This window comes from Coccinella septempunctata, chromosome 6 (genome assembly GCF_907165205.1).
Source record: "Coccinella septempunctata chromosome 6, icCocSept1.1, whole genome shotgun sequence".
NCBI classification, from domain to species: Eukaryota; Metazoa; Arthropoda; class Insecta; order Coleoptera; family Coccinellidae; genus Coccinella; species Coccinella septempunctata.
The window spans coordinates 27,269,836-27,297,425 of record NC_058194.1 but is presented as its reverse complement, the minus strand read 5'-3'; the positions used below and the strand labels follow the sequence as shown (position 1 = coordinate 27,297,425).

General features: G+C 36.4%; 1 protein-coding gene across 5 annotated transcripts in view; it reads left to right on the top strand.

Annotated features, from left to right (window-relative positions):
- LOC123314797 (zinc finger protein 1) overlaps positions 1 to 27,590 on the top strand; it is a 346,820-nt gene that overhangs the window by 303,219 nt on the left and 16,011 nt on the right. Inside the window, exon 1 of one of the 5 annotated variants that reach the window (XM_044900158.1) lies at positions 20,644 to 20,661. The exons of 2 other annotated variants lie outside the window; for them this stretch is intronic. Coding sequence is in view for 2 of the 3 variants with exons in the window: in XM_044900156.1 (XP_044756091.1) it covers positions 26,076 to 26,166 (91 nt within the window). In the remaining variant the exon portion in view is untranslated. Of the gene's footprint in view, positions 1 to 20,643; positions 20,662 to 26,018; positions 26,167 to 26,208; positions 26,395 to 27,590 lie in introns of those variants that run through there. 2 more of the 5 variants (XM_044900156.1, XM_044900157.1) reach the window with 2 other exon arrangements.

The following is a 27,590-nucleotide window of genomic DNA, read 5'->3' as shown; positions in this document are numbered from 1 at the left end:
CGAATTATGTACAACACAGTCGAGGTCTTCTAAGTCTCTTTACGGAGCACTGTAGACTCGAAGCTCATCATCACAATTGTTATTATCGATGAATTACTATGTAGACTTTGTTAAAAGGACTATGAATCTACTGAGAATATTCCTCGTGACTGATGTGCACCAGAGGAGGTTAGAATTGGCCCATATGAAGCTAACTCTAGAAAATCTCATTATCAACTTCATTAAAAGAATGGAAATAGAGGGTTATACAGGGTGTTTTCAAAGGTGAGGCTTTTTTTGACAGAAGATAAACCTCATCAAAATAAGTGGTTTAACCAATGATTGCCTATATAAAATATCCAAGATGGCTGAGATACAACCCCTTGAATTTCAAGTACGGGACTGTGGAAGGTGACTCCGGCATCGCAAAAACGAAACTGAACATAAACATATGGCTGGACAATGAATGGTTCAGTATCAAGTTCATCGGGTTAGATGCATCAGGTCACTTTTGAGAGAATCATAATTGTTGTGCCGCTCAATTTAGGGTGAAAAAAATGTAGAAAATCGAGGCAGTTTCTTGAAAGTGCTTATGTTGGTTAGGTTGAAAAAGTGCTGTGATGTTTCCCCATTTCATCCGATTTTTACGAAGATTGTTGGAATGTTCGAACAAGAAGATTGTGATGCCCATTGTGAAAAAATTCGTGAATGATTTAGACGAATTTCATTTGTGAGATTTTGAAGTATTATTCTGTTTTTCACAACTGTATGTCCTAAGTCTCTTCTGTCAGTTGGTATCTAAATGAGCCATTTCATAAAATCGTGTAAGTTACTAAAAATGATGAGAACAATTCGGCAATCCTAAGTTTCCATTTTCATTACCACGTAAATATCTAAAGAGACAATATCCTAAACGAAACCACATGGTCGAATCAGGAGATGAGTTTTTTCCCACTACTTTACGATAATAAAATTCAGCTAAGGAACTGTGTAGGGTCGTATTAGGATCTATTTCAGTAATCCCTTTCAATTTTTCTTCAACTTTGTCATTTTGGAAGTTTTTTATAGGTGATTTTTGGTGAGACGCTTCATTTTGACCAGTTTTAACTTCTGTTGAGAAAATGCCTCACTTTCAAATACACCCTGTATACAGACCCACCCTGATTCACCTTTGATTCGTACAAATATTTCAACAGTGGATTCTTGAAGTCAAAAGAAACACTTTTTCCTTTACCATTTTCTCCGAGTCGACTCGGTTTGAAAGATACAGGGTGTTGAAAAACCATAAAAAAAATGTTATTTTTAGTTCAACCTTACAACTGATTTTATCGAATGAAATGAATTTCGGAATACAGTTTTCCATCCATTGATGAATCTTTTTCGAACACAAGATATCACGCACATCTTCCAGTTTTCTCATTATAACCATTAGGTACCATAAAAATACCAAAAATTCAAAGAACTCAATTCTTGAAACTCAGTTGGCCGCTATCTGATGAAAATTTGAATGTTTTGTAAAGAAGAAGTATTCTTTATATGTTCGAAGATTAAAAAGGAATAGGTAATTAGGTACTTTGGCTGAATTCAACTCTGTTTGAAAGATCCACAAAGATGTGTAGTATCACAGATATAGCTAGTTATTCTGAAGCTTTTCCAGGGATGGCAGCCATTGTGAAGACTAGAGAGAGAGGGAGAGTTTATTGGTGTTTCAACAATTACAAAAAATTGCTTTCACAGGTCAAAGTAAAGAAATGAAATACATATATAAATACAAGAATTCACTCAACAAAACACAAAGCAACTACCAACAGACAAATAAAAAAATTAATATTATAAAATTAAAATAAATATAAATATAAAATGAAAAAAATTAACTAAAAATGGCTATATCTTTCTATCAGGGCCGAATCGGAAAAAATGGTATAGAAAAAAAGTGTTTCGTTTGACCTCAAGAATCTACTGTTAAAATATTTGTACGAGTCAAAGTACCACCCTGTATAGGTCAATCATAGACAGTTTTAGTCGGTGTGTCAGATCTGGTAGTCCAATCAACACGTACACAAACTGTAATATTCCAACATACAGTTTCTCATATCGATGAGGTCTCTAAGTAATCCTTATCTCCACTTCTAACAGTCCTGTCGACTCCATCAGCGATCAGTCCTCGCGATTGCCGAAGATAAATTGGGGAAAGTTTATAGGCCACCTTCCTGGAGGAAAACTATAACAAGTGCGATAACCGTAACCGCTATTAGATCCTCGGGGAGAACAAGGAACCTGCCGAAGGATCGCTGCTGGTAAAAATAGAAGATAAAACGGAAGGTGCAGCAGAAGCGGACTGGAGATCCGACAATTGTGGATATAACGGCCGCAGGAAACTGAGGTTATAAAAGGGAACCCCGGAGAAGATGGGCCGCGATACCATCGATGGCCGATGGCTTCAGAAGTCGTCTTCGGCGACTTTGCATTATTGTCTCCTCTCTTGTAGACATATAAGAGAAAACAATGTGGATTCGCTGCCGGTTTGCAATCACCTTCCAGCGTCCTCGGGGATCGTTGATGGACTTCCGCAGGATGCCGGGGAAGTCGCTCATGTGTCCTTTCCGCACCGTCTTAGATATGTTAATCCCCTTCGTGGATTGTTATCTGGTTCGGCCTATTGCATCCTGTGTCGCTCGCCTGTCGTAAAGATAAGAGCTGTGCATATCGGTTAAGTTACTGTTATCCTTGCGGACTTAGATCCTGAAAAAGTAGATACGGTTCTGCATCGTGATCTTTACAGGTTCAGGATTCATTTACGACTGATCATTTCGATCACTTTTTCAGACGATACGGAAGAAAGTGTTTCTTTTGACCTCAAGAATCTAGTGTAAAGACATTAGTACCCTATATAGGCTATTTTTACTTCTAGCCTACTGTCGAAAAAGGATGGATCTTTGAATGTATTGATTTTGGAATACATTTTCATATTCCTGAGGGATATACGAGGATGTATTGATATCTAGTTAGCCTAGACCAGTTCCATGCATAAAAAAATATTGCGTTACCATAGCAACGAACAATAACACATTAGAAGTGTCAGTGTGAAGTTTGAGGTAAAAAAAATGAACCAGAGTTACGCAATAAATTCAAACACAGGAGATGTCCAACGAAATTGTGAAAATCGAAAAATTGGAGTCTTGAGCCATCATCAAGCATCTCTATTCAAAAGGTTTAAGAGGTAAGCAAATTTAAACGAAGATATGCTTAATACCCTTGGTGATCAATGTCTTCATATGTGACCGTGAAAAATTGGACTGGAAGATTCAAAAGAGGTAACTTTTCCATTGAAGATGATGACCGATCGGGAAGGCCAGTTTCTGTGTCAGTCCCCGAAAGTATCGATGCAGTTCATGACATGATTTTATCAAACCGTCGAATTAGGCTAAAACGGTTATTTGAAGCACTGAATATTCCATACGAACGCGTTCATCACATAGTTCACGTCAATTTGGACATGAGAAAAATTGCTGCAAAATGGATCCCCAAATGTTTGAATGTTGACCAAAAGCGGGCAAAGGTAGAAGCATCGCGTTCGATCTGTGCTCGATTTGACAACGATGTAGATTTCTTAAACCGAATTTTTACTATGAATGAGACTTGGGTATATTTCTACGATCCAAAAACAAAGCAACAATCGATGGAATGGCGACACTCTGGTTCTCCAAGACCTAAGAAATTTCGTGTCCAAAAATCTGGTGGAAAAGTTCTTGCTTCAGTTCTTTGGGATTGCCATGGGGTAATCATGATTGATTTTTTGGATAAGGGTAGAACAATAACCGGAGATTACTATTCGACATTACTGACCACTCTCCGGAAAAAAATTAAAGAAAAAAGTCGCGGAAAGCTATCCAAAGATGTTTTGTTTTTGCAAGACAACGCCCCTGCACACAAATCTCATGTTGGCATGCAAAAAATTCGTGATTTAGGTTTTGAATCACTAGAACACCCCCCTTATTCACCAGATTTGGCTCCATCCGACTATCATCTCTTTCCTCAACTGAAAAAAAGTTTAAAAGGACGTAAATTTTCTTCCAAGGAGGAGGTAATGAAAGCTGTGGAGGTCTGGTTTGCAGAGCAAGAAGAAACATTTTTTTTGAAAGGTCTAGAGACGTTGCAAGTTCGCTGCAATAAATGTATCCAATTAAGAGGAGAATATGTTGAGTAATAAAATATTTTGACATTGAAATTTTGTTTGATTCTATAGTAGGCTAAGAATTTTTCAATATATCCTCGTATCGTTGGTAAGGTTCATAATCGCAAACATAGGAAGATAATATCCCGCTGAAAATGATCGAAACCGAAAACATCCGAAGAACCACGTAAAAACCACCCCAGCCAGAGATCCCTTTCCGATGGATATGGGACCTCGTATTTATATCGGATAGTCAGTGAGCCGTGTGGAGTTATCAAAAACCAACGGGGGGGTTTTACAGTCTCATTAAAGCAATAAAATCATTTCGGGCACCGTTCGTAGATCGCCCCCCAACCCCCCCAACCGCCCAGACGCCGTCGCCGAGGATGTGGTCACGTGTTCTTCCCGTTTGCGCCTTCTCCACAAAACAACTTCGACAATAGGTATTTTTATAGGTAACAATGGCCCACCATAAAATCTATCCGCGACGGCAAAAACCGCCATGATTTATCGTCAACGTGGTGACCGAACTGTAAACAATTCATTTTATATTGTTATCTTGAGGTTACGGGGTCTATATGAACGCGGCCGTTCGGTGTAGAAGATAGGTTTGCTGTATATTTATGCAATGTTTTTCCGGATGATACTCACAGGGATAACTTGAAACCATCATTTTTCTACTTGGTCACAAAACCTCTAACACAAGGTGTCCCAGCTGATTAAAACAATCATAAAAAATGCCTCTGATAAGAAACTTGCAGGAGCGAGGCATCTTTTTCAGTATACTGACATTTCTGAAAAGTTATCCATCTGTTCCTGGGTCTTATGAAGCTTGATCGGGGAATCAACGCTTGATTGACGAATAATTCAGTCATGATCATTCAGAATATCATTCTCGCATCAAATTATGATGTTTATACGTCCATTCAATCACTCTCAATTACTACTTCTTCAATATATTCAGAAATGAAAAAGTTTCAGTGATTTCGTTTTAGAAATCGAGCGACTGTGAAATCGTTGATCGGACAATCAAAGTTTTATGAAACCCGCTGTGCCTGTTTCAGGCTAACCTGACCAACTAGATACGGATGCACCCGAGGTCTACAAAATTTCCAATACCCATACATTTTCGCCAACATCTGATTGATACGAGTCGTCAGTATCGTTTAAACTATTGAAAATCAAGATACGATTTATCGGTAAACAAATTCGCGGATTAATTCGTTAATGTTATTCCGCCGGACGTGGATTTTTAATTTTGATTTTAATCAGCGTTATTGGCGGTCCCCATTAGCACAGTGCGGCATTCATTCTGACAGGCAAAGGTATATTTGAATAACGGTAGCACAAAGGCAAACACGGGTAATTGGTGATGGGTCGGACGCAACGAAATGGCAGGACCGTATCGGTTCGAATTTTGAACACGATTTCGAAAACGGTTGAAACTGTGATCATAAAACGAAAATGTTAAAGAAAAAACATCCAATTCAGCTACTTTTTTATGTGTTCTATTTTATTTCACCTTAGAACCGGCTCTATCGCCATTTTGCAACATTTTTCACTTGTGTAAAAACATTTCAGGTTATAAATAGGAATATTAAGAGCATACATACAGTTGATAGAGGAAATCCTTAGTTTTTAAACAGTGGGTTTTACGAAACTCTAATTGCCCTATTAATCATCTGACCCTTGTTCGGTTTTCAGAATAAGATCACTGAAACGTTTTCACTTGTTCACAAATTACTGTTTGGGAGTCCATAAATTGATGTGGGTAGGTATATCGATCATAATTTGAGGCGTAAGCTTTTATTTTTAAGTCTCGATTCTCAGATAAAACCTTGTAAAACGCGACCATAGTGGTCATTCCATGTTCAAATGAATAATAACGGCCCCAGTACTGATCCATGTGGAACTCCATCAATCGTTCTATCTGCAGTAGGTGATGTAATGAAGAACACTGTTCCAATCTGAGTGAAAACCAGGCAAATCCGTTTCGCTTTTTAATTTTTGCCAACCCGGTGCTGCGTTTCCACCCCATCGGAGAGTATTCGGATTCCGCAGTTGTCACCACCGTCCCTGGCCGATTATAATCGTTGTGGGTGGTGTATAATGGCCCTCGGCAGACTTTTCCCAGGTGATGCTTCCCGTTCCAGTTTAATTTACCTGTGTAATGAGCTGAATGCAAATCTCAACGCTGTCTGTCCCCAACCAGACTTCCGTCTGGGAATGCCTATTAATTTTTCTGTATTCTTCCTCTCCGTCAGAACAAACTCTGTTTCATTCTCATGGTAGTCACCGATTGCGATCTGGCGTCTGGCATCGACGCCATTTAGTACGAATTCGGGAAAAATTCTGTTTCCGAATTTCATCCAATAAAAAACAAGATCATCAATATTTCTGTAAAGGGTTGGGCAGGATAGTTGCTATACAACTGATCCACAATCAATCAAGCTCAAGGATCCCGAAAAAATATCCACGAGATCTCCATTATCATCGAGGACTTTTAAAAACAAAATAGAAATATTTCATTTCCAAATAATTAAACATGGTCGGGGTAACACTGACGAATTACACTAAAAAATGGCCACGTCATCAAGTGTTTTAGTTCGCCATCTTCCGGATATCCTTCCGCACAAAAAAGCTTCTCACTTCACTTAATACTAATGAAATAATGATGGGGTTATACTCGAAAGATTAAAAGTAGAATTACGCACAAATGGCTAATTCTGGGCGGCAATACTCCTTGCAGATATAATAATTATGCTAGAATTTAATGAGACTGCCACTACGCCCCAAGCCCGGCTTATTTGAATGAAGATGGTGCTATAATCCCAATTAAAAATGCGTGTCGAGACAATGGAGTTGGCGTCGTGGCGTCAACACGGTGCGAATTGATAATTAATGTTGTGGTATTAATTGTCGGAGATGGGGTCCTGGATACAGCGATTCGGAAATTTTAGTGTCTACCGAGACTGTTGTCGATGTTGTCCTGGGGATGTGAGTCATACCTACATCGCGAAGAGCGCTTGATGAAGAAAAACCAGAGGATTCATCATTTATAAAGTAATCGGGAAGTTACAACCCTCATTTTTCCAAGTCCAATCAAAAACTTTCCTGGGCTAGCCACATTGGAGACAGCGGTGGGATTGAAACAAAAAAATTTAAGAAACATGGGATCGAGTAGGGAACTCCCATCTTCAGTCCTGAATGATGTCGTGAGGTTTTTTAGGTATGACGTATGACAAGGTAACTATAGCTTTTCAGCACTCTCTTGAAAAGGCATTCATGTGAACACGACCTATGATTATACAGCACAAGGTGGTTCACAATGAAGTCCCGTAGTTTTGAGGCTTATAACTTTTGATAGAAGAATCGTAGTCTTCTCAAACCTTTTGCATAATATCCCTTATAGCCTTAAGTTTTTTCTTGGACAATACAGGGTTGTACTGTTCCTCGATTGTATTGCTTCTTTCAGAAAGTGAAGAACTGTTCACTTTGCTCGTAACTGTGATTCCGTCAAATAAGTGATTTCAGACAGGTCTAGAAAAAATCTAGGGGTGATGAATCGAGTCAAACAGATAGAAAGTAATCGAGATGTTAAGACACTCATTGTTCCAAGTCCAATCTAAAACTTTCCTGGGCTAGCCACATCGGAGACAGCGGTGGGATTGAAACAAAAAAAAATTGAAGAAACATGGGATCGAGTTAAGATAGGAGATCTTAAGTCCTGAATGATGTTGTGAGGTTTTTCAGGTATGACAAGGTAACTATAGCTTTTCCGCACTCTCGTGAAAAGGCATTCTTGTGAACACAACCTATGATTATACAGGACAAAATGATTCACAATGAAGTCCCGTAGTTTTGATGCTTATAACTTTCGATAGAAGAATCCTACTCTTCTCAAACCGTTTGCGTAATATCCCTTATACACTTAAGTTTTTTCTGAGGCAATACAGGGTTGTACTGACAAAAATTGAAGCATCCCTTATGTGGAAAATGAACGAAACAAATCTGTTTTGTAGAGCGGATTTGCCATTCGAGAAGTCTAGGTGCCTACGCACATTGAGAAGAGCCATTTCCTTGACGAAATATTCACTGTCGACTGAAAAACATCACTCATAAAGCTATTTCTCGAATCGAGCTCCGTACAACCACACGTTCAAACAATTATACCCGACCAATTGAAGCAAACTAGTTCGGATAGCGTAGTAATTGGGCGTCATGAAACACACACAACAACAGTGAATAACAATCCAATAACAATGCCACACTGAAACGTTCAATTCGTAACATAAGTTGGGCTTTCAACAACATTGTTACATAATATTTGTTGGTTATAAATTTGTTTTTCCCGCAATAAAGTAATAGACTCGTGCATTACCGTTTTGTACAATAAACTAGTTGTTAATTAAATTTACGACTCTAAGTCCAAAAATAAAGCAATTATTTACGAGTTATTAAATTACACAAATATACGAGGCGTGCGTTGCGCTCATCTAGATGCGCATTCCATGAGGGTTTACGACCTAAAATACAGCGACAATCAAAGAGTGGCCAGGAGTGACAAAAACGTGGGGATTTATCGACAGTTAAACTTAAATATATATTTAATTGATTTTCCGCCGTGTCCGAACATCGGTATCGTTTCAAAATTGACGACCAACATCAGAGTGGGCTCAAAACCTGCTCCTTTGAATCATGTCCAAGTGATCTTGTGGTGGAATTTTATAGCTTTCCGCGAAAGTGAAACTAGAACAAGGAGCATTAATCTTATAACAACAAAAAATATAATTTGGTTTATACGAAACAAGCACCAGAAGTCATGGAAATTATATCAAACAAATTGTATAGAAACTACCGAAGAACTGGTTGCAAAGGAGCACTCAAAACAAGCGGAATAAAATCAGTGAATTACAAAAATATCACCTCAATCTAGATTATCTAGAAAATTTTAAATTAGAAAAAATATTGTGAAGTGGAGTACGGAGTCATGAATTTGGTCTGGCGTGCGAACCCTGTGGACTCACCTACGGTCGCTTGACGACTTGTTGTTGATAAGTTATTTAACCACTACACTCATTTCGCTATCGCAGTAGCATCTTAGTGTGGTGAAACGAGAAGATAGATAAAAAGATCATAGAGACAACATTCACTACTGTGCTAAGCAAAAAGGATACTGTTAAATGGTTCGAAAACCAGGAAAAGGACTGGATTAGGAGTATTTGGGACCGACAACTGTGTTTGCATCACTGCAGCTATAAGAACTACCTAACTAAGGCATTAAATCAAAAGAAATTAAGTCAATGCACTTCCAGGGAAGGAGCACAAACTCTTGTCATTGGATAAGAACTTTCTGTGGTATGGAAAAATGTACCTACAAGAAAGAGTTTCAGGAGAAGGAAAATACATAATTCGGAACTAGTCTAGAGAAGAAGGAAAGTCCGATGGTTAATCTCCGTTATTTTCCAAGAATATTGATCAACAAATATTGTCGATAGTATTTTGCTGATCTCATACATCACTCCCATATCTATTATTTTCTAGGTGTTCTGTTACTTGGAACAGCTGTCGATAAACATCAGAACAACTGACCCCAATCGATGGCAAAACATATATTCTAAATATATTTTTATTTTCATTACCGTTCGAATGTCTGCTTGTATAAATTCCTGTTCGGTTGGTGTTCTCTTTCCAGATGTCAAACGGAGCAGAAAATGAGATCGATATCTATTTCAACTTTGATAGGTGAAATACTTGAAACGAAGTTCCTTGGTCAGCGGTTTGGAGATCAAAGCTTTCAATTCATAGCTTAAACTATCCCATATAAATCAAACATCAATCACCTATGCGAGCACTTTGAGTACGATATCGTGTTCAGCAGTTTTGGCTGGCAAAATTCTTTATACATAATTAAATAGAATTTAAATCATAATGAACGTCCTACCTTCTTGCTTCAGTCGTCTAAAATATAGTTGAGAGTGTGCAAAACTGAAAAACATATTTCCAAACTTATGAACCGATATCATTACCTCGTATCGTCGTACTTGTGTTTTTAACTTTGTTTGGGATTAATTGATGTATGGAAAAGAAGAATCGGCCAATTAACAAATAATTTACCTCATATGAGTGTCATTCGGCTAGGAAATTCGTTTTTGTTTACCTAAAAAAGGATTTAATATTTCGGTTATAAACCGATAATTCCTTTGAATGACATGCCCTAGATTATTCATGAGATGAGGACAAACGAAACTTATTGCCTTAGAACCACGCAAAATTGTTACACGTCGTGAATAGAACACAGAAGACTCAGCAGTCACCTGTCAAGATTTGCAACCCTTAAAACCAACCGATTAATGAACTTATCTATGCCGAATTTCATTCAACGAGCGCGTTGTTTCGTTAAATCCCTACATTGTCCTCATCATCCCAAATAAGCATTGGGTGCATATAAAATCCAGCCTGGTCTGTAGCAGACTCCCCCAAAGAGTATCAGGTAAAAGAGCAACAACGCAAAGCGTGTGCGACAGATGGTCGTACGTTGGCGACAATCACTGGGACACCTACAGGACGGGATTTTAAATGGAATACGGGGTAAATAGTCGGGGGTACAGGTCTTCATAATGACCTGATATCCCTGTGGAACAAGGTACCGCGGGATTGGGTTCTGCAACTGGGAATCTTTCACCGTATCTGAATCTTTCGAAATATATCAGTTTTTCAACAATGTATGATCAATATGTGGCAAAAAATTCGATGTTTAATTATCCACGTAACAAAATACCTATGCCATTAAAATTGCGTTGTTTCGTCTCACTTTTACACGTATATTCAGATTTAAAATTCGTGGACAGGATTACTGCGACATCTAGTGAGATTTTACAGGAACTGAATACGTTGCTTCTGTGCATAGGAAATACTCTGGGACTAGAGAGACCCAATTAGAAGTAAACGCCAAACTGACAAAATGAGGTAGAAGAAAAACTGAATATTGTAGTAATTTTTCTCTACCTCAATAAATATTAGATTTAATAAGAAAACAAGTGTGTTTACGCTATATCAAATATCTATACTAAAGTAAACAATATTTCGAGAACGAAAGAACAAGTTTAAAATATGAATGCTTATAAAAAATCATTTATACAGGGTGTGTCTATGACTCGTACAAATATTTTGACAGTAGATTATTGTGGTCAAAAGAAACACTTTTTCCTTTACCATTTTTTTAGAATAGGCTCCTTTGAAAAGATACGGGCTGTTGAAAAACCATGAAAAAAATGTTATTTTTAGTTCTATCTTACAGACGGTTTCATAGAATGAAATGATATTAGGAATATAGTTTTTCATTTATGTAATCAATTTTTTTAGAAAAAAATCCAACTGTTGTAACTGAGTTAGATATATATATTCTTTTGAATGTCAGCAATACATTTTTAGTTATCAAACAATATAGCATATGTATGAGTTTTAGCAAAGGTTAGTGTAACGGGGTACCATACAATTTAGAGTATGATACAAGAGCTTAGGGAAAACCTCAGTAAAAAAACCCTGTCTCCCCGTGAGAAGTGTAGTGATGACAAATTTGTTTACAGAATAAGCTTTAAATACTGAAGGGCCTCCTTTCCATTGACATAAAAATTTCTTTATCCTCTTTCCATTTCGAAATAATATCTGAAACAAAGAAACAGAGCAAAAAACGAGAAAAAAGGCGAGTAATAAAGCCTTCATCCAAACTTATTTCAAAACTTGATGATGACTGAAGAAAAAAATAAATAATCATAGGTACATAACTTGTTTTTCAATTGTATTGGGAGGAATATCATCTCTGCGTCAAAAATCTTCTGCTGATCTTGGTGGAGGATCACCCTCGTCGTTAGAAATGCCTTCAGTACTCAAATTAATAATAGCCAAATCTTGCTTTTGACTGGGAGGGCCTTTCGACCAGGTCCAGTCTTCCAAGTGATGATTCTTCTATTCTTCAGTTGTTCGAGGAACGCTACAGGACCCTTATATTGGGGAATCATCTCCCATAGATATACCAGTGGTTATTCAGTTATTCATACGTTCAAAAATAAAAAATATCTGTGAAATTCGAAAAATGCAACTCTTTTTGAGAGATCCACAGATGTGTTGAGTCACAGACTTAGCTGAAGGTAATTTTGTTTTTCCAGGGGTGGCACAGCTTATTATAAAAACTTAAAATGGCTTTATCAGGGCCGAATCGGAAAAAATAAAGACTCCCCCTGTATACCTACTACGTTATTGACAATTCACGAATGAGAGTTGCTGAACAAAACATAAATTGGTTTTTATTTGAAAAATAATATATCAAGCGAATTCACGAAATTAAAATTTTACGCCCGAAAAGAAGTATAATTCCATCTCAAAAGGATACCTTGTATACTCGTATACCCGTCCGAATATTATTTATGAACAACACAGTACCTCTCTAGGGTCTATTCGAGGTTTAGAATTGGCCACAACATCTCAAATACTTAGTAGAAGTCAAGTACCATAATTATTGAACAAATTTGTGATCAGACTTCATTGCATTCAACAGCATACATAGAGTATTTCTTAAAATTCCTGAAATTGTTGAAATTATTTCTCAAAGCATAAATAAAAATTTTGTTTTTCATGAATCCCCTCATATTTCATTGCTTTTGATATGGAAATTAAATAAATTGTGCATGATTTACTTAATTCGCCTATTTAAGGGTTAAAAGTATGCAAAATAGTCCACTTTCTTCTTGAATAAAAAAATTAGAACAACCGAATTCGAAACTTAGTTACAGTTCCCCTTGAAAATCTACCCTTGTGCCATAGCCAACCTTCGGCTTGTCCGGCCAGCTTCGACACCCCCTGATAAGGGTGGCACAATCGGTGGTAGGTATATTATTCCTGTCGCTTATACAGCATCACCGGATCCGGTGTTATTGTATCTGTAATGTAACATTTGGCGAACATTTGCTCGTTAATTCTACCGCCTTTTTCTCAAGGTTTGTTTTGTTATTGCAAGATGTTTAATTTTCACCATTTGGAAGGTGTTGAGGCAATAAAAGAACACAGGACCGTGTATAATCTCGCATAACCTGGCGTGAGAAAATTGACTTTATAACTTCATCAATGTGCTGCTCGAATTCCTTTGGTCTCACATCATGCCTTGCCTGGAGAATGGAGAGGAAGAGAGATTATTGCAGAGGTTTAAGAATTTTTTTTGGTGATCAAATCGTCAATCAATTCAAGATATCACGAATTTTGGAGTAATTTGTAGTAGATTGGTGGACAAAATTGCAAAGTTATCTCAATATGTCTTGACATTTTTGTTGGAATGATATCCTATGATATTCTATAAATGCAAGTGAAAAAATGCTGATCCAACAAAAAATCTAAATACATATTCGTGATCTACAACCTCGAATTAGTAGGTAAAATGACCCGGGTCGATATTGCTGAATGAATAAATGTTTTTCGGACTTGATTTCAAGTTTTTACATCAGTAAAAGACGAAATTATTTCAAGTCCGAACAAAAATATATTTTTTTACCTATATCAACCCATTTCACTTACTTAGTCGATGTCGTAGATCAGGAATATGCAATTAGATTTTTTATAGGATCAGTACTTTGTGAAAAAAATCACTTTTAGTGGAAAATTTCGAAAAAAAATAGGTCAACTTTGAGGAGTTGTAGCAGCCAGAAAAAAGACACTGAATATAAGTTCATTTTTTGAAGATATATTGGTTCTTTGCCAATAGAAAAAACTAACTGTCATTCATCTACTGCGAACAGTTTAGATTTTATGATTTTTTTCGCGACCGACCAAAATTTCCTACTTTCCATCGAGCATAACTTGAAAACTGATCCTTTCAGCAAAATTATGTTTGCATATTCGTAATCTACGCCCTCGAAATAGTAAATACTTAAATTTTGGTGGAAATCGGAGAGATCGAAAATTTTTCAAATTTTCCACACATATGTATGGAAAAATTGCGATTTTCTGAAAAATATTTTTGGTCTCCGATCAAAACCAAATTCATACTGTGCACTAATTCGAGGGCGTAGAACACGAATAAGCAAACAGATATTTTTTAAAGAATTTATTTTTCAAGTTATGGTCGATTGAACATCGGAAATTTTGGACCTTCGCGAAAAAAATCATAAAAACTGAACCATTCTCGGTGCTTGGATGAAACAAGGTTTTTTCTATTTGCAAAGAACCAGTCTACCATTCAAAGAATCACCTTATATCCAGTGCCTTTTTTCTGGCTGCTACAGCTCCTCAAAGTTGACCAATTTTTTTTAGAAATTTTACACTAAAAGTGATTTATTTCCCAAAATACTGATGCTGCAGTACATCTAATTCACATTCCCTTCCAAGATACAAGGTCCTTTCGTTTGCTTAAAAAGTGTAGCACTTTTCTACACTCGATTCTTGTATTCGTTTGCTGATTGAATTTACACCAGTGTAGAGGAGGTGTAGTTTATCTACATCCCCTTTTGACTATGTGTAAATAAACTACACTTCCTCTACACTGGTGTAAATCGAATTGAGTGTAGGAAAGTGCTACACTTTTTATGCAAACGAAAGGACCTAATGTCTTTCGCAGGCGATGACAAGTTGACAGTTTTTAATTTTTTTTACGGGTTTTAAAAAACACTGAGTCATGAAGCTATACTTATATGAAGCACTAAGTAGATGTTACTAACACATTTTTTTTAGATCTCATAACTTTATGGTTAGGGATTGAAAATATCAACATGTATTTTAGCGGGAGATAGTCATTCTATGAAACACTTACACGATGAAATGGAATGAATAGTGATCAGAAGTGCTTGTGAGTTCTTATTTATTCCGAGAAAAACATCGACTATATCGAAATTTTGCAAGAAACTTTTCTTCTCCAGAATTGAATGGGAAACAATAAGAGGATTTTATTTTTCGAAAATATATCCCACGAGAACAATTTTTGTAGGAAAATCATAAGGGGTTGTTATTTTCAAACCCTAATAATAAAGTTATGAGACTAAAAAAAAATGTGTGGGTAACATCTACTCAGTGCCTCATATAATGTATAGTTTTATGAATCAGTGTTTTTTAGAACCCATGAAAAAATTAAAATCTGTCTACTCGCCATCGCCTTCCAAAGGCTGCATCTTGGAAGGGAGGTCGATTTCGAAAAAAAATTATAGCAACTATACTTCATTCAGATTTATTTTAGCAGTCGGTTGGCCATGAAATAATTTTCTCAAATTTTTGTAACTAGAACGAAGTTAGGTTGGCACTCATGAAATGTCGTTAATGTCATAACGCCGTTGCCACAACTAATATCAATTTTTATTACGAAAATTCGAAAATGTCGAAAGTGATTGAAAAAAGAGACAGGGTTTCAGGAAGTGCTATTTAGAATTCAGGTCCGCTCATTCAAATAGTTATACCCTGATATTCTAAAATCCACAATACGTCAGACGGTAGCGAACATATTCAATGTAAGAGAATTTATATAATGTTTCATCTGAATCTAAACGACTTATATTTCAGCTGAATATTTCCACAATCAGAAAGATTGTGAATGAAGAGGATGACAAAGAATTTCCTTCTATTGGGAGACCCAAAAAAGTGGTGGCATTTGAGAATTTTTTATTTCAGTGAAGTAATGCGAAAAATTTACTATAGAATTTTCGATAAATATCATCGGAGAATAAGTTCCCTGAAATGGATTTTTCTATTTTTCATTTGACTTGTCCTATACAAAGTAAATGTCTTAAGGTATAATAAATACCTAATTATTATTATTACATCAATGTATTAAGATGAATAGCCACAAATACGCGCCAGTTGTCCTGTTAATTGTTTATTCATGTGAAATTTTTGTTCAACGGTGAAGTTTTGCATCTTAACTTGAAACTGCCTTTAATTCCCTTTACTTATATATTGATGCAAGATGATTTTTGTAATTATCTGTTAACTCCTTCGGGAGATACCCATTCCCAACAACTGCATCATATGCATTTCATCTTCGGGTTAATATTTTTGAAATCTACAACTGATGTAACGTATTCAAACTTTAGCCAAAGAAATTAACGAACATTACCTCTCCTCAAGCTAGTGCATATTATGATATTATACTGATCTCTTGTATTTTCCATGTAAATAACTGGATTTGGTATGCCTTCAAACATTTTGTATAAACTTCAATTATGTTCGTCACATATTTTCCGAAGAGATTCGACATTGTGATAAAATACGTAATAACAGAAACTTTTACGTTGAACGGGCAACATAGCGTTGATTTAAAACCCGAAAATGTTTTGACAAGCTTCATAACCCCACATTTTCGTACTATACAGAGTGAAATGTGTCAAATTTCCATGGCCAACCGACTGCTAAAATAAAATTGAATGAAGTATACCTCTGCTTATTTTCATCGAGGAATCATCTCCCTAAGTCCTTCACATTTGTTTGCAGACACCCTGTATAGGTAGTATTCATCGCATATGGGTATCCCAATTGCTAAATACACACGCTGTACACGGCCGGCGTAGGAAAAATCAATTTCCCTTGCATCCGAACGGTTGAGTCATAGAGGGGTAATAAAAAGAAGGTCGATTTCTATTGTCACGATCCGACGGCGGGTAGAATTTTGCGGGGCGACTTTGACACTGTCACCCCTGTGCGAGTCAAATCGAACGTGTATGCAGGACGCAGGAGAGGAGCCCGCATCCCCTTCTTCCCAATAATCGCATCCCTTTTGTTCACCTGAACGCACCCGCTTGATAAGCGCCGTAAATATGCTTAGCATTTTTCGAACGAATTTGATGAATGCGTCTGTGACCCGTCTGTGGCACGCTGGAGATTAGATCGACGTTTTTAGATGGACGGGAAACCTGACTGGGAAGGGAGCAATTAACGATTCTAGTTATTGGGGGTAGTCGACTGGATAGATTCCATGGGGTTTGCAGGGGTACGTTCCATGTTAGCTTCATGGAAGTCCTTTGGGTGTGATGGACTTTAAAATCGTTCTCATGCCACAGAATCTTTATAAATAAAAATGGAACCCTGTTTTTCGTTGTCATCTCATCACGTAAAAACCGCTGAACAGATTTTATCCATTTTCTTTTTGGAATCTTCCTCTTACTTCGTAGAAGGTTCCTACGAAAGAAGAGCTTAGAAAAACTCCATTAAAAACTGGGAAAATAAAACTAAACGAAATTCAAATTTCGCATGATGCGAGACTCATAACACGACTCTACAAAAAAAGTTTTTTTCTTTGTCCTAACGTTTATATTAGGATTTTCCGGTTAATTATGCACAAAAACGAAAAGAAAATAAGTTTTTTTGGTATAAAGTTTGCTTTTGTGATAGTAATAGTATTAATAGTCGTTCTTCATTTTTTTAATAATTTTTAATAATTCAAAAAGACCGTCCGATGAGAGTGGGGTGTTTACGTTTACAAGGTGCCGCAAGAGGCCACTAGAGTCATAAACAATGATCAGGTGTTGTTTACTAGCCCAGACAAACTTCAAATATTGTCAAGAAAGTGTAAATACGATGCTGATGCATTTTGTTTTATATGTGGTCAATTTATTATAATTCGTGACGTGAAATACGAATTAAAGACATCTCACGTTCTCTCTGAAGCCTATGAAGCATATTTTGACTTTCCTGTTTGGAATCAAGACAAGCCATGGGCTCCACAAGTTGCTTGTTTTTATTGCAAATGCTATCGTTGAATCAGTCTCCTAAACACAGAAGCAAACTTTTTCATGCCATATATTTTTTTTTCGTCTAATTAGGATCTAAACTATCGAAATTTTATGCTTTGCAGTCAAAGTCAAATTTGGTGTTGACCCGTGTAATCATTGAATCTCGTTACCGAGAATAAATCTACAAAAAGACTAAAAAACAAAACTATCAGTGCAATCAAACTTATAATTTCTTAGGGCTACTTGCGACTGTATGCCCTCCTGTGACTGAAGAGACCCAACCGTGACCTACAGATCCTTCCACACTACGAGCATGGATAGTCACCAACCAGATTTGGCCGCCGCTGTATTCTTCTCGAGTCTCCATTATAGCTGTGGACCAAAGACCTCCACTGTGATCTGTCCAACGATAGTTGTTCCCAGTTATGATTAATCCAGTATATCCTTAAACCGTTTATACTGGCCTCCTGGTTTCCGAGCTCCCTCTGTGAATTCGCCATACAGAGCTATTTTGGGGAGTCTTGTGTCTTGCATCCTCAGAATGTGGCCGCTCCATCTGAGTCGGGCCCTTGTTACTCGAGTCTCAATTGTTATACAACTTGCGCGCTGCAAGACTTCTGCATTTGAAAGTTTATGGAACCATCTGATGTGCATTATTTGTCTTAGATGACGTTGTTGCGTTTGCTCAAGCTGTTTAATGTGTCGCCTGTAGGGAGTCCAGCTTTCGCTTCCTTGAAGAAGCCTTGGGTGGACCACTCCTTTGTCTGGTCTTCAGATTGAGGTCGTAATTTTGAAACATTCTGTCATTTAGCTTCCAGAATGCCCGTAATGCCGAATTGATACGGTTGTGTATTTCCGTGTCCAGGTTAGCCCTAGTATTCATGAAGCTTCCGAAGTATTTGAACTGCTCGACCTGTTCTAGAGTTTCATCCTCCAGACTGATATCTGTTTGAAGGCTTTCTGGTGGACTTACCAGGATTTTTGTTTTGTCAATATTGAGACTAAGGCCTAAAGCTTCCTAGATATGTTTATAGGTGTCCAACATTATCTGTAGGTCCTCTGAGCTGCTAGCGATAAGTGCGAAGTCGTCTGAATATTGAAGTTCCTCGATAAACTTTGTACGCCTGCTAAACAGGCCTCCATCAAATCTGAATCTTATTCCAACAATTATGGCAGGCATACTCATGTCAACAATTATCGAGACAGATATGGCGAAAATATTGAACAGTATCCCCCTTACACCACGCATAGACTAGTGTTTAACACGAGGATTGACACTTTGACAGTTGACAAATAGCAACGAGTGCAGTCAATATAAGTGGTGAAAGACATGGAGCTAGTACTAAATTTTCATATTTTTCTAATTTCCCATCAATCTAGGTCGGTAGAGAAAGGAATATAATAAAAAGCTCCAGAGAAATAACTTCTGAGATTTAATTCAAAACAGTATCGTTTCAACCCTTAATTTTACAACCCCAACCCCTATATTTTCAATAAAGAAAATGGGATAAGTGATACCTCATTTGAAAGGTCTTGCTATTATGTGGTCAGCGTTGTACTTTTTATTCAAAGTGTCGAAAGTTGACATCGAAAAATTCCCAAAAAGATGGGGTCACATAAAAATTCGTCCAGTATCGAACGGTTGCACCGATCTTAATGAAATTTCGGAATTTATTACAAGAAAAGTTGCTCTTTTAGAATACGTATCACATTCAGCTATTTCCCTTCGTTATACGTTTCAAGGGAAACCTTCACTATCAACAAGTCAGAGTGTTCCTTGTCTCCCCAGACTCAATACGTCTGTCTCTATGCACCCTAAAACATTTCGCATCCAAATTTTACGATCACTCTCATGTCAGCATTCAAATTCCCCATATTAATTCCGTTTCGGTTGTACCATGTCAACCATGAATAATAAATCCAGTGAAAACGTTCTTCAGAAATTTATAATTCTTGGTTTCAGTATATCTGTGTGTAACAAGATGATACTTTGTCCTTCTGTACGATTTTATTGTTTGATTTATTGCCCTTATATACGACAACATTCAGGTTAGTACAAGAATTAATGTCCCACCGTATATAGGGTGGCATTGGAAATAGCATTTTGGAATTCCCATCATGTTTCTTGAACTGACATAGAGTGAGAAGAAAATTTTATAATCCAATGAATATAAGGTTTCTTAGAGATTGTGCATGAATAGAGACTGATGAATTGAACAATTGAATAAAGACTATCCCCGGGTTTCATGGATCAGGATCAAGCTTGATCGGGGAATCAAAGTTTGATTGACGAATAGATCGATAATTCAGGCATGATCATTCAGAATATCATTCTGGCATCAAATTATGATGTTTATTCGTCAATTTGATGATTCACAATTCCTACTTTTTCAAAATATTCAGAAATGAAAAGGTTTCAGTGATTTTTTTTTAGAAATCGAGTGACTGTCAAATCGTTGATCGTTGATCAAAGTTTTATGAAACCCGCTGTATGTAATTGATGGCCTCATAGCTTGATAATCACGATTTTTATCGAAAAACGTTCCCACCTGGTTAGGAATGCTATCATCTTCCGTTTTTGTTCGACATATTTTGAGACCACATCCGGCAACCGTACACACGTTTACCATATTATCAGTATTTTGCGTACGTAAACCTTACCTGTTAACTTGCAGGATGTTGGTTCGTAAAATTTGTTCGATATACCACCTAGTTAGTTCCATAAATAAAGGACTGATATCGATTTAGGTGACAATTATTTATGTGTTAGTTCAATTTGGTCGGAGGGATTTTTTGGAGTTGGAGGTAAGACTTTTTTAAATTGTGCTTGTTCAGTTTGGTGTGTTTCTATCACACGTATGCCACAAACATCTATTCGATCCATTCTGTTTCATAATCAACGAGTATGTGCTCTTTGAATAATGTGAAAATTATGGAGGGTAAATTTTTTCATGACATCACCCAAGATATTTCAAATAATTTAATTTTTATTGTGTTATCGGAGATTTGAGGAATATCAAAAGTATTTTCATGCTCATGTCACTTTCTGTTATGAAAAGTAATTTCATTCACTGTTTGAAATTAAAATATCTATCACAACTATTTGTATAATTTTGGGTGTGGTAAAAAAGTAATGACACTGTATAGTGAATTACAAAGTTCATATATGTATCGAATAATGATTAATACGAGGATATATTGAAAAATTCTTAGCCTACTATAGAACCAAACAAAATTTCAATGTCAAAATAATATGTTACTCAACATATTCTCCTCTCAATTGGATACATTTACTATAGCGAACCTGCAACGTCTCTAGACCTTTCAAAAAAAATATTTCTTCTTGTTCTGTAAACCAGAACCTTAGCTTTCATTACCTGCTCGTTGGAAGAAAATTCACGACCCTTCAAACTTTTTTTCAGTTGAGGAAAGAGATGATATTCGGATGTAGCCAAATCTGGTGAATAAGGGGGGTGTTCTTGTAATTCAAACCCTAAATCACCAATTTTCTGCATGCAACATGAGATTTATGTGCAGGGGCATTGTCCTGCAAAAACAAAGCACCTTTGGATAGCTCTCCGCGTTTTTTCTCTTAAATTTTTTTTCCGTAGAGTGGTCAGTAATGTCGAATAGTAATCTCCGGTTATTGTTCTACCCTTATCCAAAAAATCAATCATGATTACTTCATGCCAATCCCAAAAAACTGAAGCAAGAACATTTCCAGCAGATTTTTGGACACGAAACTTCTTAGGTGTTTCCATTGTCGCCATTCCATCGATTGTTGCTTTGTTTCTGGATCGTAAAAATGTACTAAAGTCTCATCCATAGTAACAATTCGGAAGTCTACATCGAGCAAAGATCGAAAGAGATGCTTCTACCCTTGCACGCTTTGGGGAAAAACTCTCGAAAATGCACAGGGTCTTCGGGGAAAAAAAATATGTCTGAATAATCTTATGACAATTTTATATCCATTCGAAAACTCAGTTTATCTGGGAAGATCCATTACACCAAACCTTTATTCTTCATTGGAAAAAGTATCAGAAGCTTTATGATTATGTTATAAGGAGAATAAACCAACATAACACACTTTTTGATTTCAATCAATTTATTTTGTTTCTAATATTTATATATCTAATATTTGTTAAATCGAAGAATTCAAGCGCCACTAGTCAACAAAAACACAATGACCATCTGAAAACTTTCCATTCCTGATCCACATATCCATAATAAATCCGTGTGATGAGCTTTAAAAATTTACACAATTAGTAGCCCGTCACCTTTGAACAGATCCAGAGTTTACACAGTGTTAATGTAATTGGTCGTGTATATGATCTTTGTCACCCTGTATCAACAAAACGGTATCGAAGAGATAAAGGTAACCCGAAGGAAAGGAATTCGACTGAATTTCCTCTTTATCGAATGCACTAATTATCTAAGCCAAATATTTGAATTTTCAATTAATGGAGAGTAAATTATTTCTTTTGTTCGTTTGGTTTGGACAGCAAGGTACGCTAGATCCTACGCGTACTCACCTAAGTTGTCTGATTATTCAGTTATCATTTTGGAGTGTCTATAGAGATTTCAGTTTGTACCTATTTGTTTCGTTCACCGATAACCTCATAATTTTCCTTTATCGTTAGTTAGTTCGTGATGAATTGATGGGACTATTTTGAAGTAATCGTTTATGAAAACCGTTGATTATGATTACGTGAATTATTAGTATCGAAATGTAATCAAACGCATAAATCCCGAAATAATTAATACGTTCAATATAATGGAACAATGTAAATTGAATTACATATTCTCAAACCTCAATATTTCGTCATGTATTTTTTCATATTTCATCCCCCAATTTTCCTGTCAGTTGGAGGATAAACAGTCACGTATATCTTCAAATTTGATGGGAGCTAGGAAAGTTCTTTTTTGGAATTCTCGATCCTAAAAACCTTCTTTCGTACATTCAAGTCACATTATTCTGTATAGCAGCAGCTCCCGAACAAAAGATGACAATAAGACATTCAACCAAACACCTAATTATGCTTAACTGAAACACATCTGGGTTCTTGAAATAATTCATCCAACGGTTCTCACGCCTGTACCTTTAAGTTCAGATGCTACACAATAGGAAAAAAATGGATGGTCCATTCGGAACAGCGGTAAATATAACATCTGTAGTACACATTTTTGGTCCTCTGAATTCTTCTATGGAATTCACAGCGATAGTTTTATTATTTTCTTATAATAAGGTCTTCCTCAGGTATCCGAACGGTGAATTTGAGTTGAAAAAGGATTGCCCGCCAACCATATAGCTCATTTTAGTTATACTTTGGTCCCAACACTTGAAAAAACGACCAAGCTGTTTTCTCTTCATATTTCGAGAGTTGGCAAAGCTGGGAAGATGGAACGTCGCTATCAATAATAACAAAAAATTAAGGTTATCACTGATTCGGTTGACAAATAACCACTGGCAGGAAATTATCCTACGAGGATAAACAACCTCTTGAACTTTTTGATAGCAGGTTGATCGATAAGAAATTAATTTATGGCTTTTTAATATTGGGACACTCCAGGGAGCTAGGATAAAACTCAGACGTAGTCTTTTTCGTTATATTTTCAACATTATTGACTGATTTTGGGGTTATTTTGGAACTATAAGGATTGTCCTTATAGTTCCTTATAGTATTTATAGAACAGAAAACGAGAAAAAAAGTGAAAAATGAAACTTTCATCAAAACTTATTCAAAGACTTGATGATGAATGAAGAAAAAATAAAAAATCATAGGTGCATAACTTGTCCTTCAATTGCACTGGGAGGAATATCATCTCTACGTCAAAAATCTTCAGCTGATCTTGGTGGAGGATCACCCTCGTCGTTAGTAATGCCTTCAGTACTGAAACTAATAATAGCCAAATCTTGCTTTTGACTGGGAGGGTCTTTCGACCAGGTCCAGTCTTCCAAGTGGTGATTCTTCTGTTTTAGGACCCTTATGTTGGGGAATCATCTCCCATAGATATACCAGTGTAAAATAAAAGTATTCTTTATATGTACTCGTATAATACGCCGTTTTCGAGTAATTTGATGTTCAAAACTTAAAAACATCTGTGATATTAAATGAATTAGGTACTAACTCTCTTTAAAAGATCCACGGATGTGTATTGTCACACAGATTTAGCTAGTTATTCTGGAGGTAGGTAATTTTATTTTTCTTGGGGTGGCACAGCTCATTATGGAAATTGAAAATGGCTACATCTTTTTATCAGGGCCAAATCGGAAAATTGGTGTAGGAAAAAAGTGATTCTTTTGACCTCAAGAATCCTACTACTGTTGGAATATACGTACGAGTCAAAAAATCGAAAAGAAACTGTTGTTTATGTATACTCCATTCACTTTTATTTTAGCACAAGGCTGGCCATGGAAATTTGACACATTTCACTGTGTATAGTACGAAAATGTGGTGTTATGAAGCTTGTCAAAACATTTTTGGCTTTTAAATCAACGCTATGTTGCCCGTTCTACTTAAAAGTTTCTGTTATTACGTATTCTATCACAATGTCGAATCTCTTCGGAAAATATGTGACGAAAATAATTGAAGTTTATACAAACTGATTGAAGGCCTACCAAATCCAGTTATTTGCGTGGAAAATACAAGAGATCAGTATAATATCATAATATTCACTGGCTTGAGGAGAGTTAATGTTCGTTATATTCTTTGGCTAAAGTTTGAATACGTTACATCGGTTTAGATTTCAAAAATATTAACCAGAAGATGAAATGCATATGATGCAGTGGTTGGGAATGGGTATCTCCCGAAGGAATTAACAGATAATTACAAGAATGATAAATTCTTCAACAATAATCATCTTGCATCAATATAAGTGAAAGGAATCAAAGGAAGTTTCAAATCAAGATGAACTTACAAGTTACAAAAACTTGAGAAAATTATTTCATGGCCAACGGACTGCTATAATAAATGTGAATGGAATATAGCTACTGAATTTATTCCAAGCTAGAGACTCGCCCTATACAAAAGGAAATGTTTTATTCAACTGAGCAGAAAATATATATTTTAATTTTGATTTCCACTCTCGTCCATATTCTTTAAATATTAAAACTCTTTCTCAGGTATTTGGACAATGTTTATTTATATTCCTAGTTTTTTGTCATAAAACCGACGTTTCGCGAAATGATTTACATAACAATAAACAAGACAATAAATTATAGGGAAGACGTTAATGGACGTTAATGTGAACAATATCAATGTTTTATAAACAAAGAAAAAGAATTATATTCTATGTAAATATGTTTAGGTTCTGTGTTTCTTTCTGGAATAATCTAGATATTACCTCCGATAAAAAAATAAAATATGTCAACGGTTATTCTGAGATTCCTTGAAAAATTTGTAATTGTGGGAGAAGGAAAGAATTTTATTGTATGACGATTTATGTTCAATTGCTACAGTTTGACCTTGTTCCTATGTAATCATTAAAGTAAGTGTAATGTCGTTTGTTTTATGTAGAGACTCATTTTTAAAAATTTCAGCCTTGATAAAGGTCCGATGTGTGACCGAAACGTCGGTTTTATGACAAAAAAACTAGGAATATAAATAAACATTGTCCAAATACCTGAGAAAGAGTTTTAATTCTTCATAATTTTCGAATTTGCAATAAATATATACATTAGAAACTCCCATCTTTATTTTTCTCTTCGTTTTTGCATCTCTCTACTGCCCTGGACTCTGCAGAAGCATAAATTCACGTTTAATTACCTAAAGGTGGTTGATATTCTAGAGCAATTGATACTGTTGACATGTAGTATGTATCTTTGTATGAAACTGTCAAATTTTCATAGCCTACTTAACGACGAAATTCTTTCGGTGCGTCTTTTGGTGAACCTTGGTCCTTTGACCAAGATTCTTTACGACTTTACGTAATAATTAGTAAATCAAGTGGCCGTGGACGTCCAGTCAGGACGCGGAAGCGAAATAGAAGATGCCCTTCCGACGTCCTGCCGTGATTTGAATCTCTATCTTCATCGCACACCGCTCTCGTCAATTTGATATCGGCTGATCAGATTTGGGGGCGTTGATGCAATGTTAGGTAGGTACAGGCGGCGTCGCGCGTTCCGTGTGGGGGGGAGGGACGCCGAAGTAGTAGGGGCTGCTCTCATCACAACACAGTGGCCTGGCGTCGGCCGCGTGTGAATATTCTCTTAGTTGGCCATGGTAGCGCGCAGTGATAGCATGTTTGGTTGTTACGACAGTTACTCCTATCGACTATGGAGTCTGGCAAATGTATGGAACACCGTTCAACGTGAGTACCAACCCTCCAACACACCTGATCAGTGAGCGGAGTGACCGGTGTCCCGATGAGTTTGGCAGTTTTACGTGCGCCCCACAGTTGTTCAAAGAAATATATGTTCTGAACGCCGTCAGAGTTTCACGACCGATCCGCGGTGTGCTGCTTTGTTCTTGTTTTGTTCGTAATTGTTTATTATTTTGCCCGGCTGGATGGCGTCTATGAACGCGCTGTGTCTCACAGGTAGATGACTTTTCTTTGTTGATTTTTCCACCGATGTTTGGCTACCCTGTAGTTTACCCACCGTAGTTCACCTGGAACATCTGTTCAAGGTGCGCGCAAAAAGTTTACAACAACATTCGAAGAACCAACACCTGTTGTCCTCGGTCCATGAAACCAGCATCGCAAAATGTTCCCCCCACGTCGATTTCATGTTTGATCGGCAAATAGAAATGTCTTTGAGGTCAGATTGTGTTACCTTTAGTTCTGAGGAAATGCCGATATCAGTAGGATATAAATTACTCGTTATCGCCGGTTTCCAACAGTTTTTCGGTATCATCTGATAAGGCCCGTAAAAATACTAAAGCGGTCGTAAGAGCAGACTGTTATCAAGTTTAACTGACATCAATGCCTTACCGAAAGTGACCTCCATATTCCAGGGAATTTGAAACCGAAGCTTTCGTTCGATTGGAACAAAACGATAATATTTTTATAATTATTTCCTTAAACAAGATCCAGATATGCCTATCGAAAATTTGATATTCTTGAAACTGTCACAATAGAATCTCAGATCATCAACATTTTCGTCAATTATCACAACCGACGCTCCCTCCAAATCGGTATCGAAAACAATTGAAATTATTCAAATGAAGAAAAATTTCCCATTTCCACAATATGGCTACTACAAGTATTGTTAATACACATAGAAAAATGTCATTAAGGTGAATTAACCAATTGAAGTCATAGGTACACTTGTATATTCGTATAATTGATTGATTGATTTCCTATTAAATTTATTCATCTATATATTTACTCATCAACCAAATCATTTACATAAAAACACATAATTTCATCACGCAAATCTGAATACATATACGGATTTTTACAATGATCTTAAACTAAACTATCTAATATATAAATAAACTCAACATTCAATAAAATTCAAAATTTCTACACAAATTTATTAAGGACTACATTTGATAGACGCTCAATTTCAAAATACAATGAAAAAATATATTTTGACCAAATTTCTATTATCGGCATCGTAAATATTGATAAATTGTAGGTATTCTAATAATTTCCCGATATTTCTACAACATGGCTCATATTAATTACGAATTATTCCAATTAATCAATAGATTAACCTTCAATATGAAAATACAAAGGAGTACATTTTGATAAACGCTCAATTTTAAAATATAATGAAAAAATATATTTTG